The sequence below is a fragment of the Periplaneta americana genome, chromosome 2 (assembly GCF_040183065.1).
Source record: "Periplaneta americana isolate PAMFEO1 chromosome 2, P.americana_PAMFEO1_priV1, whole genome shotgun sequence".
NCBI classification, from domain to species: Eukaryota; Metazoa; Arthropoda; class Insecta; order Blattodea; family Blattidae; genus Periplaneta; species Periplaneta americana.
In genome coordinates this window covers 171,260,261-171,281,599 of record NC_091118.1, presented here as the reverse complement: position 1 = coordinate 171,281,599, position 21,339 = coordinate 171,260,261, and the positions used below count along the sequence as shown (strand labels likewise).

Below are 21,339 nucleotides of genomic sequence, written 5' to 3'. Positions count from 1 at the left end.
ATTGCAGTAATCGTTATTCATCTATTTCAACTTCACAATGTCTGAACAGGTTAAGTATTCATAAATATACAATTATTAACATTTTGTCACCGAATTTTAGGGATATATTTTTTTACATTTTTAATTTATTCACAAAATAGTTCTAATAAAATGTCACTCGAGGTTTGAGATTTCTCAAATAAATCCACTCGTTTCGCTCGTGGATTTATCGACAAATCTCAGACCTCTTGTAACATTACTATAGATAATTTACAATAAATTTACGATAAATGTGTTGAATAAAATTTAGAAACTGCTTGTAACAACATTGTTTTATGGAAAACTGTGTAATGACTTCAGAAATTTCAACCAACAGAAATTTAAATTATATTCTAGTAAATGTTTGGATTAGTTGTTTACTTAGGTTATAATATTGTATATATTTCATTAAACTTGTTAATTGAAATGTAAGATGGTATTTTAGTCTTTAATTTACTTCATTTCATTTCATTTCATTCATGTATATAAATTAGGAAATGTTATACAGATTTGCTGAATTTATAGATTTGTAAGATAAATATTTTTTCATCTCATTTTATTTCACCTCATCCATCCATGTTATATAAATTATATCAGATTGTACTTAAAAAATTAAATATGAGATTTAATTAATCAACATCATATAAACATTATAATAATGTATTTATAACCCTAACATACCCATCTCAGGTAAAATAGGGTTCTGTGTAAAATTGGAGTGTAATAAATAAAATAACGTTACTGATATTATTATGTAGCCTACTACAGCTACTATACTTTTATGATCTATTATTATACTTCGGAATATGTATTATATGTCTTTCTCGTGTTAAATTTTACAGTATCTGGTTAACATGTTTCAGCCTGTTAATCAGGTACTGTAAAATTTAACACGAGAAAGACATATAATACATATTCCGAAGTAATGTAGTGTTAAAAGTTGTGTAATAAAGATTTATTATTATTATTTTTTTTTAATTAATTTTAGGGTTTTAAATTAAAAATTAAAAAAAAACATGCTGAAACTTTCCTTCTGGAGTATCAAAATGGCTTTAGAGACCCATATAGCTTTCATTGATTTTGTGAAAGCTTTTGATAAAGTCCGAAGAGACCTTTTATTCGACATATTACAAGATAAAAATATTCCAAATTTGCTATTACAAAATATAATAGAAATCTACACAGACAGCAAAGTGTCAAAATAAATAACTGTATATCCGAAAGAAAATTAGTTAATAATGGAGTTCGACAAGGTTGTCCACTATCACCAACTTTATTTAATATTTATATAAATTAAATTATTTTAAAATGGAACCAAATCTACACATCAGGAATCAAAATAACCAGTGCTCTAACATTAAATACCTTACTCTATGCCGATGATCAAGTCATAATTTCCAATTCAGAGGATAATTTACCAAGAGGTATATACATTAAATAAAATATTAAAAGATTTTGGGATGGAAATTTCAGCACAAAAATCAAAAGTACCGTAATGTCATTTTTAGGACAAGACCCAGTCAGAAGTAAGATAATACACAATAACCAATGCCTCGAACAAGTACAAAATTTCAATTATCTGGGTTGTGAAATATCTTATCGAAATGAAAAAGATGTGAACAATAAAATTACCAAATTTACACAAATTCTAGGAATAATAATACATTAAAAGCTACATTAGTAAAAAAAAGTTTACAAGAATAAAAATATATAATACACTAGCATTAACCCTCCCTTTTATACAGAAGCTAGATTTGGACATTAAAGAAAAAAGACATGAGCAGAATCAAAGCAACGGAAATGAAATTTTTCAGGACAGCAGGATATACTCTTTTAGACCGAAAAAGGAATGAAAAAATTTTAGAACAATTAGAAGTAGAGTCAGTATAAGAAATAAACAGATACAAATCAGCAGATACAAATTAAATTGGCTAGACCATGTAAGAAGAATGGAGAAATTCAAGAATCCCAAAAATTATGATGCAGTATAAACTTAGAGGACATCGTCGACCAGGATGACCTTTTAGAAGACTGCTAGATGGGGCCGAAACAGGTCTACAGAGGCCTAATTCGTGAATGATGATGATGATGATGATGATTATTATTATTATTATTATTATTATTATTATTATTATTATTATTATTATTATTATTATTATTATTATTATTATTATTATTATTATAGGTAACACAAACTGAATGGCATGCAAACCCTTATTGCGTGAAATTCAACTATGCCATGTCGTCCGTATCCAGAAGATGAGAATTCTTTCAACGGCTGCAGCTTTTCCTCTTGACCAGCGTAAATAACATTCCTCTCGTAGGTCAACAATTCGTTTTGTCTGGCGTTCGCGTTCAGCGATGAATGGAAATAAACCGTAAAACCAACGCCGTCTGAGAGTATTGCTGTAGGGTTTTGTTGTTGAAAATCCTCAAACCAAGTTCCTGACTCGAAAACCTGTAAATTACTTCCAAAGCGTTCTAGATAAATGGGAAATGCGTGTTATTATTCGGTTGAGAAGCTCTTATCATCCAGTCTGCTGTCAAAAAATCTGAAAGTTAGAATTTATAAAACAGTTATATTACCGGTTGTTCTTCATGGTTGTGAAACTTGGACTCTCACTCTGAGAGAGGAACATAGGTTAAGGGTGTTTGAGAATAAGGTGCTTAGGAAAATATTTGGGGCTAAGCGGGATGAAGCTACAGGAAAATGGAGAAAGTTACACAACACAAAACTGCACGCATTGTATTCTTCACCCAACATAATTAGGAACTTAAAATCCAGACGTTTGAGATGGGCAGGGCATGTAGCACGTATGGGCGAATCCAGAAATGCATATAGAGTGTTAGTTGGGAGACCGGAGGGAAAAAGACCTTTAGGGAGGCCGAGACGTAGATGGGAGGATAATATTAAAATGGATTTGAGGGAGGTGGGGTGTGATGATAGAGACTGGATTAATCTTGCACAGGATAGGGACCGCTGGCGGGCTTATGTGAGGGCGGCAATGAACCTTCGGGTTCCTTAAAAGCCATTTGTAAGTAAGTAAGCGTTCTAGATAATCTAGATCACAAAAAGTAAACGCCGGAATATTTCAATGGATTACATACCGTACAACCTATTCAAATGAGAGATCTGGAACGTAATTAATGTAACTGTTTTGTTGTTGTAATTTGTACATTAAAAAGTGTGTCATGAAGATAATACGCTTTTTCTAGAAGAGGTGTGGATTGGAGTTTTTCCATTTCTGGTAATGAATATGTAATTGACGATATTCGAACGACTGATTCTATCTTCGTCTTCAAGTAAAAAAAAATGGGGTAAAAAGGGTATGCCACCTTTTTTTAAATATAGGTATAGTAAATTAAACGAGGCACTGTACACAAATACCCGCACTTTTTTTATTATTCTCAGAAAGATGATAGATAACATTTAATGCTATTTGCAACAAGATTCTGCCACGGCATAAACTACGAAGGGTTCTTTTGAATTAATATAGTCTTATAGTGCCTGAATGAATGAATGAATGAATGAATGAATGAATGAATGAATGAATGAATGAATGAATGAATGAATGAATGAATGAATTGAAATAGGTCGAACCCTTTGCGCCCCGTGCACGTAGGTCACTAAGTCAGTCCATTGTGCCTCAAATAACTGGAAAGTTTACCCAAATCCTGAAGCCTCTTTGACGGCAGGGTTACCCTTGAGTCTCGTTTCCTTATAGGCCTATTCTCTGGTCCCAGCCTGTCCAACAATCACACATTGTGTGATTTCCCATCTGGCCTTCCGTGGAATGATGACAAGGACAGGTTCCGGTCCCATAAATGTATCTGCCGAGCCCTCAAATATAGCGCCTACATTTTTATCCTACATTTTCAATATCGTCTTTCAAAAGGTGAATAATTTTTTTATCACTAACACAATGTTTAGAACTTATTAAGACACTGGAAAAGATTAAAAAAAACGGGCTCTCAAGTGTTGTCGTAATAATTCACCATTAAAATGGAACACACTCACGGACAGGAGAACGCGAATTCGATTATGTGCAATGTTCAAAACATACACAGGTGAGCCTGCAGCCGTCAAATTATTCTTCAAGGAACGACCACTCATATAAATTGAGGGAAAGATGACAGAGGACGGACACTGGAAAGTTTTCTTTTCTCAATCGTACTATCAGGGACTGGAATGCTTTACCTGCAGACTTACTAAAGACTTTACCAATAACAAATGTTTTTAAAAATAACCTTAAGGACTTTACTACTAGACGGTAGTATATTATACACACTATTAAAAGAGTATAGTTGATATGTGTTATTGAAGTGTTGTATCAGCGAAGTGTGAAGTGTGTTGTGTCAGTGAAGTGTGCTGTGTCAGTGAAGTGTGTTGTGTAAGTGAAGTGTGTTTCTACCAGTGAAGCTTTAGGGCAGTAGTGTCAGAGTTGTAAGCTCCGAAACCGGTTGTGGTGCTAGAGACGTCCAGTCGGAGCGTGAACTTGCTTATGTCTGTAGAAGCACCGGAGCACGCAACGAGTTATAGTGGAGCGCTCCGCTCCGTTTAGGCTGTGTCTGACAACGCTGCTTGAGGGTGCTATGCATAGACATTTCGCTAGCCCGCGCTAAGAGCGTGGTAAACTAGCCCCGGCTATACACTAATTACTTGTACAGAATTCATATCATATCACATCGTTAACACTGGTTTATGAATACGAAAAACGTTAATTCGCTGATCATCCATCGGAAGCCCTCCCTAAGAATATCTATGAATATGGTCCTTACAGTTTATAGTGGCAGTGCAAAGTATTTGAACAGTGAAACGTTTTTGAAGTGTTAGTGAAATCAGGATAGAATCAGTGAAATGTGTTGTAGTTCCAGTGCAGTGAGTGAGTTGTCAGCGAAATGAGTGTAGTGCTGAAAGGTACTTGTGCAGGTATGAATATATCATACTCGTGAGTTTTAGTTCGAACTTAGAGTTAAGATACAAATTATATTTACTTAAAATGTTATTTTAAGTGATCGTGCTTCATTTAATATAGGATGTTCCCTGTTATTATTATTACTATTATTATTATTATTATTATTGTTATTAATTATAGTATTATTAATTTATTATTAATTGTATTTTTTATTAGTTGTGTTTATTATTGTCATTATTGAGTGTAATTAGTTACCAATGCCACCGGATATATATCCATTTGCAGTTTGAATAAATACATACATACAATTTCAAATTGTAAAAAACTGGTTTTCAGTGACAGAACCATTTCTAGATGGTTATTGCTTGCAATTTCCCAGACATTACTTTGTGCAACTATTATTTGTGGGAAATCCAAAAAAAAAAAAATGTAAAGAAACAACTTCCACACTAAATACGGAATCACCGAAGACGACCCTCCACGAAAAGAATAATGGAGAAAAAAGTAATGTGAGATCCACAAAATCATGATGATTGGATAAATGTGTCTGTTTAATACTTCATTGTTATTTCTTATTAGGGATATGGTTTTTTAATTGCTTAATATTTTATTATATCTGAACTTCACTTATTAAGATTATGATTGAGTTGCTTAATACATAATTCTTGTAACTTATTCGCTTACAAAAAGATTACGTAATACTCGATAAATGGCAGCACGTGTACGCTTTGGCATGTGTAACAACTAGCGGAAATTTGTTGAACTTACAGTTACGTTAAAAATTTTACATTTCCCCATCAATTACCTTGAAAAAAAAAACGCATTCACGTCAAAAGTTATGCGAATACTATGTATATGTGACAAAATCCTTAGTACTTGCATATGATTTCATGTGAAAAGCGAGACAAACCCATGCAAAATCAAAGTCATGTGAATTATTGCTAATGTCCATTACTCGTCGTCAGATGGGTTTCCAATTCACTGAGGGCTAAAGCAAGGAGATGCACTATCACCTTTACTTTTTAACTTTGCTCTAGAGTATGCCATTAGAAAAGTCCAGGATAACAGAGGGGGTTTGGAATTGAACGGGTTACATCAAATGCTTGTCTATGCGGATGACGTGAATATGTTATGAGAAAATCCACAAATGATTAGGGAAAACACGGAAATTTTACTAGAAGCAAGTAAAGAGATAGGTTTGGAAGTAAATCCCGAAAAGACAAAGTATATGATTATGTCTAGTGACGAGAATATTGTACAAAATGGAAATATAAAAATCGGAAATTTATCTTTTGAAGAGGTGGAGAAGTTCAAATATCTTGGAGCAACAGTAACAAATATAAATGATACTCGGGAGGAAATAAACACAGAATAAATATGGGAAATGCCTGTTATTATTCGGTTGAGAAGCTTTTATCATCTAGTCTGCTGTCAAAAAGTCTGAAAGTTAGAATTTATAAAACAGTTATATTACCGCTTGTTCTTTATGGTTGTGAAACTTGGACTCTCACTTTGAGAGAGGAACATAGGTTAAAGGTGTTTGAGAATAAGGTCCCTAGGAAAATATGTGGGGCTAAGAGGGATGAAGTTACAGGAGAATGGAGAAAGTTACACAACACAGAACTGCACGCATTGTATTCTTCACCTGACATAATTAGGAACATTAAATCCAGACGTTTGAGATGGGCAGGGCATGTAGCACGTATGATCGAATCCAGAAATGCATATAGAGTGTTAGCTGGGAGGCTGGAGGGGAAAAAGACCTTTGGGGAGGCTGAGACGTAGATGGGAAGATAATATTAAAATGGATTTGAGGGAAATGGGATATGATGATAGAGACTGGATTAACTTGCTCAGGATAGGGACCGATGGCGGGCTTATGTGAGGGCGGCAATGAACCTCCGGGTTCCTTAAAAGCCAGTAAGTAAGTAAGTAAGTAAGTAAGTAAGTAAGTAAGTAAGTAAGTAAGTAAGTAAGTAAGTAAGTCCATTATTTGTCATCGTCTTGCTAACATTTCCCTGTATATTCTTACTAGTGGGTGTAGTACTTACGAAATCCGTAGTACTTCTGAACTAGAGTCACTGATTGATATGAGTAGTTCTGATTAATGTTTACTAGGAAACACATCAGTGCATCAAGCTCATTTCGGATCCATGCATCTGTTACCGTGAAAGTTGTTTGTCCTTAACCTCATATTCTAATATAGCAGCAGCATCCATCATATCCGTCTGGTCAGAATCATTACTGGAAGCGAGTTTGAAAAATAATCAGAACAGGTGCTGGCTTTGTAGAGGCGACATGTAATTGCTTTGAACCTGGACTGTGACTCCAATTAAACACGTTTCACAGGTCAAGAGTCAAATAACACCCTACAATCCTATTATGAATGATTCGCTAGTTCGAGTGGACGGTGTGCTTTGTCCTGTTATAGAATGCGCTGCGATACCTTGTGATTCAGTGACGTTTTAAATCTGCTGTTTACATTCTAAAGTAAGGTCGATTTGATCTGATTAAATGATGAACACAGGGCTGGACTCCACTTTGAAAACTTTTCCTAGTAAATCAACGTTGTTCGTAGGTTCAGCATATTATTTGCACGGAGCTACACCGTTGTTCTTAATCAACGTTTCAATGACCGATCAACTGACAGACTGAATGAGTGATCGTACAGTAGATTTGGGAAATTATCGGCCCATCCAACGAATGAATAACGGAATAAAAATGTTTAAAAATTGCAAGATATATTTAGAAGTTATTTTACGAACAAATGAAATAATAATAATAATAATAATAATAATAATAATAATAATAATAATAATAATAATAATAATGCTTACGGCTTTTAAGCAACCCGGAAGTTCATTGCCGCCCTCACATAAGCCCGCCATCTGTTCCTATCCTGAGCAAGATTAATCCAGTCTCTACCATCATATCCCACCTCCCTCAAATCCAATTTAATATTATCCTCCCACCTACGTCTCGGCCTCCCCAAAGATCTTATTCCCTCCGGCCTCCCAACTGACACTCTATATGCATTTCTGAATTCGCTCATACCTGCTACATGCCCTGCCCATCTCAAAAGTCTGGATTTAATGTTCCTAATGATGTCAGATGAAAACTAAAATGCATGCAGTTCTGGGTTGTGTAACTTTCTCCATTCTCCTGTAACTTCATCTCTCTTAGACCCAAATATTTTCCTAAGCACCTTATTCTCAAACACCCTTAACCTGTGTTCCTCTCTCAAAGTGAGAGTCCAAGTTTCACAGCTATAGAGAACAACCGGTAATATAACTGTTTTATAAATTCTAATTTCAGATTTTTTTTACAACAGACTATAGATGAGAAAAGCTTCTCAACTGAATAATAAGAGGCATTTCCCATAGTTATTCTGCGTTTACTGTAGTTTCCTCCTGAGTGTCCTACTTAAACCTACTTTTTTAAAAGCATAGATCATTTAATGATACGAAAAATCAATCTTTCGCTGTAATTTTTCTATAAAAGCGTATGAAAATTTGAAAAAAAAAAAAAAATTAAGTCATGTGCTACTTCAGATGTATATGAAGGATTTGGAGTTAAATTTATTTTTCATTTGTAGTAAGTCTAATAGATAAAATTAAAACAAAACAGGTGTAACATAATAGCCTTCTGTGTGGGCTACTGTGATACACTTACAGGACTATTCTGATTCAGTACTACAAATCTGGTATATTATACAGAGCAATGAAGTAAGGTTACTGTGGTACACACAGAAGCTTAATGCATCACTTTACAGTTTGGTTGTAAACACTTCAATATTGACTAGCATTTTAGCAAGTTTTGTAATGATCTCTTTTTCCTATAAAATTTACACAATTTACTGAAACTTTGACACCTTACTGATAACGATAGAAAATTGCTGTGTGTCCAAACAATTTTTTGTGTTTAAGGAAATTTTCGATGAGAGTATCAAACAAAAGTATCGATATTTTATTTTCATATCGCATCCTTATTAGAGTTGTGCAAAACCAGTTACGAAAGGTGTGTGTATGTATGTTCTGAAGGCGGTTTTGAGATGCGCAATTTATTGTTACATATTTTTCATATTTCAAAGTTTATTTTAAGTATTTTTAATGTACTGTTTTTCCACTATATTAAAACAATAAACTCCCCTTAAGGGAACCAGGTAGTGATTAGGGTTCAAAAAACCGATTTTTTATTTTGTGTTTTAAAAAAAGTCCAAAACTTGCTCTTTAAAACAATATAAATATTGTGGGGGTAGTTCTGCAGATAAGCCCTTTAAATAGCCTCTTGAAATTTGACGGTGCATGTAATTCATACATCCTTCTTTTTTTTAATGCAGTTTTCCATAAGTTAACATTTTTCAAACTTAAGTGCATTTTTCTCTGAAACTACTTAATCAGTTTACATAAAAATTTTATAGTGTTTTTTGCAACCTGTGTTCTACTTAGTAGACCTACGAGTTTAAGAATATCACACACATAACACGAGAAAAAATATCCATTGAAAGAAAAATGCAAAAAATGATAAACAAAGTTCAATATTTTTCTATTTCACTAGGGGAGAAATATTGAATCAAATTTTGCTTTAGAATTTACAAATATACATTACTAGATAATTAAAAAAAATACAAGTTATATAAGTGAAAATTGTAGCTAGTAATATGCACCTGAAGAATGAGGTACACTTAGCAAAGTGGGAAAACAGGTTATCAGTTAGGGCCTTTCTTTTGCACTTGGATAAGAAACTAATTAGTTGTCTTTTATACCCTGAATTCAGAATGATTGGTTATATAAGCATGAAAATTGTTATTTTAACCTGAGTACTAAAAGCCTAGAAATATTGCACTAAACTTTTGTATTGAACTTTCTTATTCGCACAGGCATCACTACCCAGTTCCCTTAGTCGTGTTGTTCTACGAATTCACACCCTTCCTCATTTCCTGATTTCCATTTGTTTTCTACTTCTTTCTCCTGAAATATATAGAAATAGAGTAAGTGATAGCGTAGGAGAGTGTGGGTTAGGAGCAGACACTTCTTATGAAGGTGTAAACGCGAACGGTATCCCCCCAAGGTGTTGCACAGAAAAATGTGATGTAACTGTTCCTGATAAGTGGTGCAGTAAAGTGACTGAAGCGTGTTCCAAGAAAGATAGCGTTGGTAACGGCAGCGTAATTCCTCAGGTTAAACACGATGAAAAGTTGGATCTTTAGAGAGAGTTTATTTTTCGGATGGGGGAGCTGTTCCACTGCACTTAAAGTAATCCCGCGCGCAAAGTTTGAGTTTCCACCCAATATAGTCACAATCGTGAAACTTTGAGACCGTAGCTACCTGGTACAACTGGAACATTGTCGAGAAAGTTTTCACGAAAGATGTCACACGAGAAGAGAGATAAAACGTATCACCAGGTACAATATCTCTGCGATGATTCTCTTTCGGTATTTACTTTAAGGATATAAATGTTACCATAGAAAGTTTCAGCATTAAGGCGAAAAGTCCAAATCACTGTTCTCAAAGTGAGACACATCCCCTCACCCCCCTCTTTCTCTCTCTATGATTGCATGTCCAGTTCATATTCAACCCAACTTTACCGTCGCTTTAAATTTGGTTGTTCAATCAAATAATTCAAACGCACAACTTACATTTTTACGTTCTATGTGCTTCTCTGACGTTCACCCGACCAGAGTAACAATACTGCCCATATTGATAATGACTGGGAGCGGATTTTTATGTGCTAAAATATTTAAATATATTTATTTTTTATGTGTTAAAAAGTACAAAAATATTTGCTAAAAATAAAAAAAAAAATATATTTTTTAAATATGACAAAAATACCTTACTTAGCTTGGAAAAAAAAAAATGTTACTAGGTACTCACCCACCACACTTGAGTGCTAGTAGTTAGCCGAATTGCAGTGAACAACAAAGGTCATCGCCAAATTCTCCATCACAAATGCTTGCCGATTATCTCTGAACGATCTTTCGACATCACAGGACGTCAGATGTGCATATTTAAAAACAGAAATGTCACAAACACAAACACCGTCAATTTCACCTACAGGCACACCCTCCAATACTTGAGCAACCTTACACATTTTTTTATAACCACTGTTTTTCCCAAATACATTCTGGAATTTGTCCCTTAGTACTTGTACTTCTGAACCTGGTAGCGAGTCTAGTTTTATTTCCACGGCACGCACCTCCCTGTTTCAGACAACAGGTTTTTTGGATGTTTCGAGTTTTTTATAGTGTCACACAAAAGGCTTAGATTTGCTAATAGGAAAGCCAAATCTTTTTATAAACAACCATCTTTCAGTATATCTGGAAGGATATCGGTTGGCGAAGCCCGATAACAGGGAATCACAAGAAGACATTTTGCCTTACTTGAGGGACGTGAGCGAGAGGCGAGAGATTTGTTTAAATTAAATAATGTTCATACCCGAGCTCTTATCTGTTGTGTTTCACAAACAAAGCGTGGAATTAAATCATCTTCAGCAACAGTAAATATTCCTAATTATGTGTTGCAAGACCTCTCCTTCTTGTGCATGTTAATTTATGCACTAATAATAACTTTGATATGCTGTCTAGCAGTTCTCAGAACTTGAGGCGATACTATTACAAAAATGGATGACGGATACACCACACAGCGCTTTAGAAACACGAAGCAACCAAGAATTCTTAAAAAGATAACGTACTTCTGAGTGACATAATTGACTTAGTTTTAAAATGTTTAAAAGTGCTTGCAAAAAATATTAAAGTAAAAAAAAAAACTCCAAGATTTGTGTGTTTATAATAGATTTCCTGAAAATATGTATTTACATAAATTTTTTGTGAAAATATGTGTTTTTATGTGAAATAAAATTCGGGTTTTAAACTTGAAACTTCATGTTCGGAATTTTTAACTTTGTTAATTGTGTTTTATCATACGCAAAAATAATATTTAATTACATAGAAATCCGCTCCTTAATAATGACAGTGGTAGCAATGGTAGTAATAATGCTAGCGCAGTAGTGGTAGTAATAATAGAGGCGGTAATAATAGTTGTATTGGTAATGATCCCCATCGAAGGTATCCACACTTAGTGGTGGTGATGATCCTGAGAGCTATGTCGGCCGGTGGTAGCATTGCTACTGGCAGGGCCTCCTTTGCCGGACAGGTTGAAAGAGACGATCCAGACTAAAAGGGATACCCTGGTCCTCCAGGTTGGAGGTTGAGCGTGAGGCCGACTACCTCATCCCGGAAAACTATACAGTCACGAAACCCATAGAGGAGCATCGGATAGGACATAATCAAAGGAAAAGACATGGCAAGAAAATATGGGAGGATGCAGTCCAAAAGGATACAAGAGAACTGTTGGGAGTTCGGGGAGACAGAGACGAATGGAGGCGACTTCTAAAGGAGGCCAAGGCCCAGTAGGGACTGTAGGGCCATATGGATGGATGGATTGGTAATGATAACAGATGGCGGTAGTAGTAGTGGTAGTGGTCGTAGTGTGGTAGTCACAGTAGTGGCAGAAGTAATTGCGATGGTAGCAGTGATAGAAATTAAGTAATGACAGAGATAATAATAATAATAATAATAATAATAATAATAATAATAATAATAACAATCTATCTAAAACTGATTTAACAATGTGTACACATCTTTCAGTGCCCAATATTCTAGTAATAAGAATAAAGAAATATAATTAGTAGATCTCTAATAAACCTACATCCGTCAGGTACAAAATAGTTGCATTTGAGATTGCCATAACATGTATATACAGAGTAGGTACAGCATATTGTTTACAAGTCACAAATTATTAAAATATAGCTTCCAGGTTAAAATGTCTAGTCCAAAACGTCTACAGGAAAAGATGTCCACATGCAAAAATGTCCAGTGCAAAATGTCCATGGACAAACATGTCCACTCGGCAAAATGTCCACTGCTCAATGAATGCACATGTGTTACCAAGCAAAGGAGAACAGAAAACATAGTAAAAAGGTACAAAAAAAGTTGAATAATTATGAAAAATATATTTGACCTTTTTTGACATTGGACATTCATGTAATAAAATTGGTGGACATAGAACAAACTGAACATCTATTCCAGTGGATATTAATATGGTGTGGATATTTCTGCATTGGATAATTTAACCTCCAGCAAAATATAACATTATTACAATTTAAATTTAAAAGTCACTTAAGGAATAGAACTGATTTTTAATGAATCAATTATGCAATTTGCTAGAGAAGTTATGCTTGTCGTATTGTATATCTGAGGTCGGTAATATATTATAACATTTAGGACCTATATAGGTTATATATGTATGAAGGATGCACTGGAAGGAATGGTGAACGGGAGAAGAGTTTGGGACAGAAGAAGATATCAGATGATAGACGAGATTAAGATGTATGGATCATATGCGGAGACTAAGAGGAAGGCAGAAAATAGGAAAGATTGGAGAATGCTGGGTTTGCAGTGAAAGACCTGTCCACGGGCAGAACAATTATGTATGTATGTATGCATGCATGTATGTATGTATGTATGTATGTATGTATGTATGTATGTATGTATGTATGTATGTATGTATGTATGTATGTATGTATGTATGTATGTATGTATGTATGTATGTATGTATGTATGTATGTATTAATGTATGTATGTATGTATGTATGTATGCATGTATGTATGTATGTATGTATGTATGTATGTATGTATGTATGTATGTATGTATGTATGTATGTATGTATGTATGTATGTATGTATGTATGTATGTATATAATGACAACTCACTGTTTTGTAACTCATTGAAGACCACGATATGAAATACCATACAGAGTATGGCTTCCAAATTAAAATTGTATCACAGGAAAAGTGGTATTTTACAAGGGATATATTATGTAATACCAGAATATGTTATCTGAATCTCTGATTAAAGTGCACTGAGGAGTTCGATAGGTTATTTTTAATTTTTAGTTCACATTTAATTTCCTATTTCTCATGTTTTTAGTAATTACATAGTTGCAGACATCCTATTGTGGCATTTTTAGTGCATACTAGCCGTACCCGTGCGCTCCGCTGCACCTGTTAGAAATAAATATAAAGTAATTACATAATTAAAATAGGACGTTTGATCCAGAGAACAACTTTTACAACAGCGCAAGATAATCTGCTTCGCTCATTACCCAATTTTTTTTGCATTGCATTTATTGCATATGTATTTTATGTATTTTAACACGATTCAATTGAGCATAGTTAAAATTTGAATTATGAAATAATGGATTGCTAAGCTAACGTACTATTACTGAATAGTAAATCAATACACTCTCGTTGTTCGTTAATTCTCTGAGATTAAAATGAGTGTACATAAATATTATTTTAAGAAACAGAAAACGAATGTACAAAATAGCCTATCAAATTTTCTGTGCATAAGAAGCTATTTTAATCTTACCTGTCCTCGATTTACTCAGACGTTACTGTAATAATATTATAGCATTATGTCCATCTAGAGAAACTACACTTTCCAATGGTGAAATAATAATTAATTATACAAATCGGTTAACTTGTGATATTACTTCATACAAACACAGAAACATTCTCTGTAGATTATGTTTAATAGCTTTCGATTGTTAATGTCCAAGGCCCCTGTTTCGATTGTTGTTGTCCAAGGCCCCTTATAGACGAAGTCGTTTGTTCTTAATTCATTGCACCGTCTTAGATGGCGTTATTTTAATTTTAAAACTCATTTATCTCATTAAATATCAGTCTATCAAAATTTTGTAAAGAATAAAACTGATCGGAAATCATTTTTGAAGAAACTTTTGTTATGTAACATTTTTCACAAAAATCAATAATAAGCGAGATATTTCGATTTGTTTAATTCAGGTCCCCTTATAACCCCCCCTTTTAAATAAAGTATTTTGAATTCCATATAGCCTAAAATCTAAGTTACAACGAACTTAATTTATATTTCAATTTTCGTATAAATCGGTTCAGCCATTATCGCGTGAAAAGGTAACAAACATACAGACAGACATACAAACAGAAATTTCAAAAATGCGATTTTAGGTTTCGGGGTGGTTAATTATACATGTTAGGACCAATTACTTTTGGAAAATTGAAAATTACCAGAAAAATTTCGGCTACAGATTTATTATTAGTATAGATAAATCCTCGGTCTAGTAATGACAGACTAGTGATAATGTGTAATAGTAACAGTAAGTTTTAGTAATCCTCATTATAATTACATCAACGTCACCGCCACTACTGCTGCCGCTGCAAGCTTTTAGCGATCGATTTTAATTTCTTGAGTTAATCGCACAAATATGGAGTTATCTCGACATAAACTCGTACGTTTCGAAAAGTCCAGCCAGAACTGTGTTTAACGTCGAAGGCAATAGTTAAAACACACTTCGGCCCGATGCTGGTTGTCTGGGCTTGGCATTTAGAGAAGCGCTGGGAAAAGAAGACAGTGCTCCGAGGGTCGGTTTTTGCCCCCAGCGTGTCGTAAGCCACCGTGACTGATTGTTGTGACCAACTTGTCTTCTTCAGCGTGGCAGCCGTCGCCACTTAGGGAACTCAACCAAATTCCCCGGGGAATCAGGTGGCTGCAACTCTAAATGACCTGAGACGATGCAGTGGAACTGAATGAGGCTACATTTACACTTCGGGGCCTACACGACAGGCGAGAACATATCTTGAAGGAGAAATGTTTGATCAGTGTGCGATGAATATCACGTCAGAATACATTTTACGCCACCTTTCCAGAGAAAAATAATGCTATTGCTATGTCACATGACGATGTTATTTAAAGAGTCGGGCAGGTTTTTTAAGATTTGGTAATGTAAAAGTCAATTATTATCATACAAACAGAAGATTTAGTCGTATAGTAAAAGAAATGGACAGGTAGATAGCTTTATTAAGCAGCACATCTTTACGTAGAACTACTTGTTTGTGCGATCACCTTTCGAAAGTTGCATAGCTTTACATGCTGTGTATATTTACGTAGAACTACTTGTATGTCCGACCACCTTTCGAAAGGTGCATAGCTTTACATGCTGCGTATATTTACGTAGAACTACTTGTATGTCCGATCACCTGTCGAAAGGTGCATAGCTTTACATGCTGCGTATATTTACGTAGAACTACTTGTATGTCCGATCACCTGTCGAAAGGTGCATAGCTTTACATGCTGCGTATATTTACGTAGAACTACTTGTATGTCCGATCACCTGTCGAAAGTTGCATAGCTTTACATGCTGCGTATATTTACGTAGAACTACTTGTATGTCCGATCACCTGTCGAAAGGTGCATAGCTCTACATGCTGCGTATATTTACGTAGAACTACTTGTATGTCCGATCACCTGTCGAAAGGTGCATAGCTTTACATGCTGCGTATATTTACGTAGAACTACTTGTATGTCCGATCACCTGTCGAAAGGTGCATAGCTTTACATGCTGCGCATATTTACGTAGAACTACTTGTATGTCCGATCACCTGTCGAAAGGTGCATAGCTTTACATGCTCCGTATATTTACGTAGACGAATTTGTTCACAAAGAGCGCGCGGAACATGGAGAACAAGGGAAATATAAGGAGAACAACGGGATTCAAGGAGAAGAGGTATACAAAGAGAACAAGGAACATACAAAAAGAATAAGGAGAAAACAAAGAGAAAAAGGTAAATAACGAGAACAAGGACCATGCAAGAAAAAGAATGGGAACACAAGGAAAACAAGGGTAATACAAGGAGAACAAGGGGAATACAAGGAAAACAAGAAGAATTAAAAACAATGAGATTAAAAAGAGAAAACAAGAAGAACAAGGGGATTACAAGAACAAATGGAATACAAAGAAAACTATAAAAATATAAAAATGACTATAGAAATACAGAGGAAACAAGAGGAATACAAGGACAGCAAAGGTAATACAAAGAGAACCAGGAGAATTCAAGAAGAACAAGAGGAATACAAGGAGAAGAACAGAAATATAAGGCAGTACAGCAAGGAGAACAAAGACCATAGAAGAGAAACTAAGGAATTATAAGAAGAATGGAAATAGAAGGAAAATATTGGGACTACAAACGGAACATGGGAATACGAAGAAGACAAGAGGAATACAAAGAGAACAGCATAAACACAAATATAACAAAGAAATATAAAGATAACAAAGGAATACAAAGATAACAAATGGAAAGCAAAGAGGACAAAGGGAACACAAAGAGAACAAAGGAAATATAAAAAGAAAAGACAGAGAACGAAGTGAATACAAAGAAAACGAAGGAATATAAAGAGAATAAAAGAAATACAAGGAGAATAAGGGGAATACAAAGAGACCAAGACAAATACAAGGAGAAGAACGAGAATACAAAAAGAACAATGGAAGTACAAAGAGAATCAAAGGAATGCAAGGAGAACAAGGGAAATACAAGAATAACAAGGGGAATTATAAGAAGAACATTGCAAATGCAAGATGAATATGGGGAATACAAGTAGAACAAGGGAATGCAATGAGAAGAAGGAAAATACAAGGAGAACAACGGGAATACAAGGAAATACGATGAAACTAGAAGAAGACGAGGATAACAAACGGAATACAAGGAGAACAAGGGACTGTTTTCATTTTTATGTGCCAGTTAACTTCCAACTTACCCTTTTTCCTGATGAGAGAAAGACGTATTTCTAAAACAAAAAACAAATGTTGACCTAATAAACTGAATATTCTGATAATTGCGTTGCTATGAAATAATAATAATAATAATAATAATAATAATAATAATAATAATAATAATAATAATAATAAAAATAATAATAATAACACCGTTACAGTACAATGAAATATCTGTTTAAACAATACGAAACAGGGGCTTTGATTCATAGAGGAGTATGGAGACCGTTCTCTTTCTTAATTCGACCACCGCATTAGCGCTGCTATGCATTCTCTTCCTCCGGGACCTCACTTATGTACAGTGAAGCAAACCGCCACGCGTTTGTAGCGATGACAATGTCTAATGCTTTCCCCGTGCTCTTCCCTTAGAGTCCTTAGGCTCTTGTTGTACGCACGCTCTAAATACAAGGAATGTTTCTCCTCTTCTGTTCTCAATATATTTAATGACTTCATAATGGAAGCATGGTGCCTTTGAGCCAACAGTTTTATGGTACCATTATTGTATTCCCGTCTAAGTATAGAGTTGGGGTTATCAGAGTGCTTCCATTGTAGCTACAATTTGTTCAGAAATGTTTTCTTTAACATACGTACGAAATGAAGTCCAAGAAAAAGATAAGTAAATCCTCCGTTGTAGTAGCATTTCTAGTCTCAATTCCAGCTAAAAGAAAAGGAGAGACTCCGTTCATTTTTTTTTCGAAGAACTGCAAGATTCACATTATTAGATCATAAACGAGACAAAATCTTAGGAAAATTCTAAGTAGAATCTGCAGAATAGGAAATTTAAAGGGATAATAAACAAGATGCAATGTTTCAAAGATAGCCTAATAGCTTTCTCTAGCACAAATTTAAGTTAAACGCAACGGGATTTAAACAAAGATATCCGGAGTAGAAACTCTAATTTAAATATGTATGTCACTGTTGTATTGATTAAGGCTGGTTGAGTGGAAGAGATAGCTTTAAGGCCTTAACTCTATCAGCGAAAATAAAACATTCTACAAACATTCTACATTCTAACTCTTCGGCAATGATAAATCGACACAAAGCAGGAAGAAAAAAAAACGTGGATTTCCGGAGTAGTTGAAACGTCGAGTTCAATCGAATGTATGTAATGAAACAGAGGAGAGGTCCGTGCGGATTCTCTCTGCGGGATTCAACATCTCGTGTCAATGGCATCAGACGGATGCACAAGAGACACTGCTTCGTGTCTGCTAGAGTTCTCGAGACTCCGACACGGAATGCAAAATGTAATTAGCTTAGAAGACTTCGGAACGAGTCTTAGAGACAGTAGGAGACTTTAAACAGCGCTGAAAAGTGTTTCACTCCTCCAACTTCATAGCGTGTAAAATCTTCAAAATCCGTCTTCGTTGCCTTTTTAGATGTAGCGATGCTGAAGAACTTGCAGTCTCCAGGTCAGTTCCTTCTTACGCTCTTAATGTTTTTCCTCATCTCCACGTTTCGTAACCGCATTTGCAATAACTTGCATTTCACTTCATTCAGTCTTTGAAGAGCGTTGAAATTCAGATAAAAAGAATAAATTAAATATGAGTCCACCGAGCGAGGTGACTCATGCGTTCCGCATTCGGGAGGTCCGTGGTTCAAATCCCCGGACCGACCAATTTGACTGTGGTTTGCCGAGCTAGAATTTTAAATGCCACGGTCCATTTCCCTTCCTCTTCCATGTGGAAAAATAATTTAGATTTCATATCATTCTTCATCATCTCATTCCATAGGCATATTCAGATCATGACGCATGTTTTCATCCGCTTATTGGAGGCAGGTACTCTCCAAAACTGTTTCTGGGTTCCAAGCATTCCGCAATATCTCTGCCAGGGTTCATTCCTTAAGAGCACTTCCAAGGGCGCTTCGACATCTTGGAAAGGATTCTGTGCTACTTGGTTACCTTGGCGGTATGAACTTAGAGCGGGGGAGTGTAGAGGGCCTTCACTGGGTGAGCGGGTAAGAGGTCTCATGTGGCCGGTGGGCTGGTACACTTCATTCTCATACATTCCATAATTCTGGGTGCACAACAGGCCTCAGTATGACCGAAAGATGGTCCCTAACTCCCCTCTAGCCACCGTTCCCTAATCCGTAATACCTAAATATGAGTCATCAGTTATCTGGTAAATCATAGTACCTGTGTCTGTGGGAAAACAGAGTATCGACTGGACCCTGTGGAATTCTTTAATTCGCCATAACTTCCAACTCGTATCTGTGGTCCATTTCAAGGCATTTTCCAAACTCTTCTTCTTACTTAAAATTAAGATAAAATAAAGTTCAGTTCTCTATACAGAGTGATTCAGGACGAACAGTAAATTATATTAGGTGGTAGTATGGACTATTCTGAGTAAAAGGTTCATATAGGCACATGTGTCCAGTTTTCTTTGGGAGCCATCGGCGTAGCTCAGTCGGCTGAGGTGCTTGCCTCCCAGAGTTGCGCTCGAGCGTGGGTTCAATTCCCGCTTGGGCTGATTACCTTGTTGGGTTTTTCCGAGGTTTTCCTCAACTGTAAGGCGATTGTCAAGTAATCTAAGACGAATCCTCAGCCTCATCTCGCCAAATACTATCTCGCCATCACCAATTTCAACCTAGTAGTTGGTACAACGTCTTAAATAACAAGTAAAAAAAATCTATGAGTGTAAAGATACATCTCTTTGAATGACGTATAAGAAGCATTACAAGTGGCAAAAAAGGAAGACGACTTAATGATTATATTTACTGCTTATTTACATAGTATTAATACATTTCAACAGCTCAATACACTTTTCAGCTCTGCTGACAACGGTAAGTGTTGTTCTTCTGAGGTTGTTTTGTTGTTCTTTTATGAGGACAACATGGATTTGTCCTAATAATTAGACTGGCAGAGGTTAAGGACTCTGCGTGAAAAATGTTTAACCTCAAGGCTAGAAGTCAGTCCTCAACTATGTACCACAATTTTTCGTGGATCATAGTTGTATTTCATTTTGAAATATTTGTTTTAATGAAATGTGAACAATTTGATTATTTAATTCTGCAAATACGGTATCTCAGTATATTCTAAAACACCATTTAAGATCATAGTCCAGTAAATAAAGAAACAGGCTGTTCCAGCATCAATGGTACTAGCACGAATAATGGTCCGGTAAAACGAAAACTTCAGGGTAGAAGGATCACAACCGTCCCTGTAAGTGACTATGAGAGCGATGAAATTGAATTGGATACAGATTATGATGTTTCCGGTGTACTCTTCATATTTACAGAGAATGAGTCAGATGTGGAAAAGAAGAAGAAATCTGTTAAAATAATGCTAAAGGCACATAGTTATATGTTAGTTACTTATGAGGAGAAATTGTGGCCATGGAAAGTTTTGGAAGTGAAGAACAATGGAGCTGTTGTTTCATGTATAGTAAGAAGCGGCAATTACTGAGGGGAGGCAATATCCGCTATTAGTAACATCTGGGTGGCCACAAAATCAGTTGAACATTTGGAAGAAAATTGAAACAATTTGTAAGTTTTTACACCTTTTAATTATATCCATTGTTTGGCGTTGAAAATAATAGCGCAAGTGATAATAAGAAAGAGTTTTTTTTTTTCTGGGAAGCAATGTTTCCTTCATTTCATAATGGGTTTTCTGATTCTCACCTGATAAAAAAAATTGAGAAACGATAGGTGGCCCGGTTTTTTTGCCGGTGAGTGTAGTTGTTCATTATTGTAGAAAAATGACTTTCAGATTTCACTTGTTTATTGAGTGTTTATGTAATGTGTACTAACAAAAAGAATCCAT

The 21,339-nt window shown here is 35.3% G+C and overlaps 1 protein-coding gene across 1 annotated transcript in view; it reads right to left on the bottom strand.

Annotated features, from left to right (window-relative positions):
- Window positions 1-19,585, bottom strand: part of LOC138695208 (uncharacterized) — a 666,755-nt gene extending 647,170 nt beyond the window's left edge. The window contains exon 1 of the mRNA XM_069819668.1: window positions 19,480-19,585. Coding sequence (XP_069675769.1) covers window positions 19,480-19,585 — 106 coding nt within the window. The remainder of the gene's footprint in view (window positions 1-19,479) is intronic.
- Window positions 19,586-21,339: the final 1,754 nt, after the last annotated feature.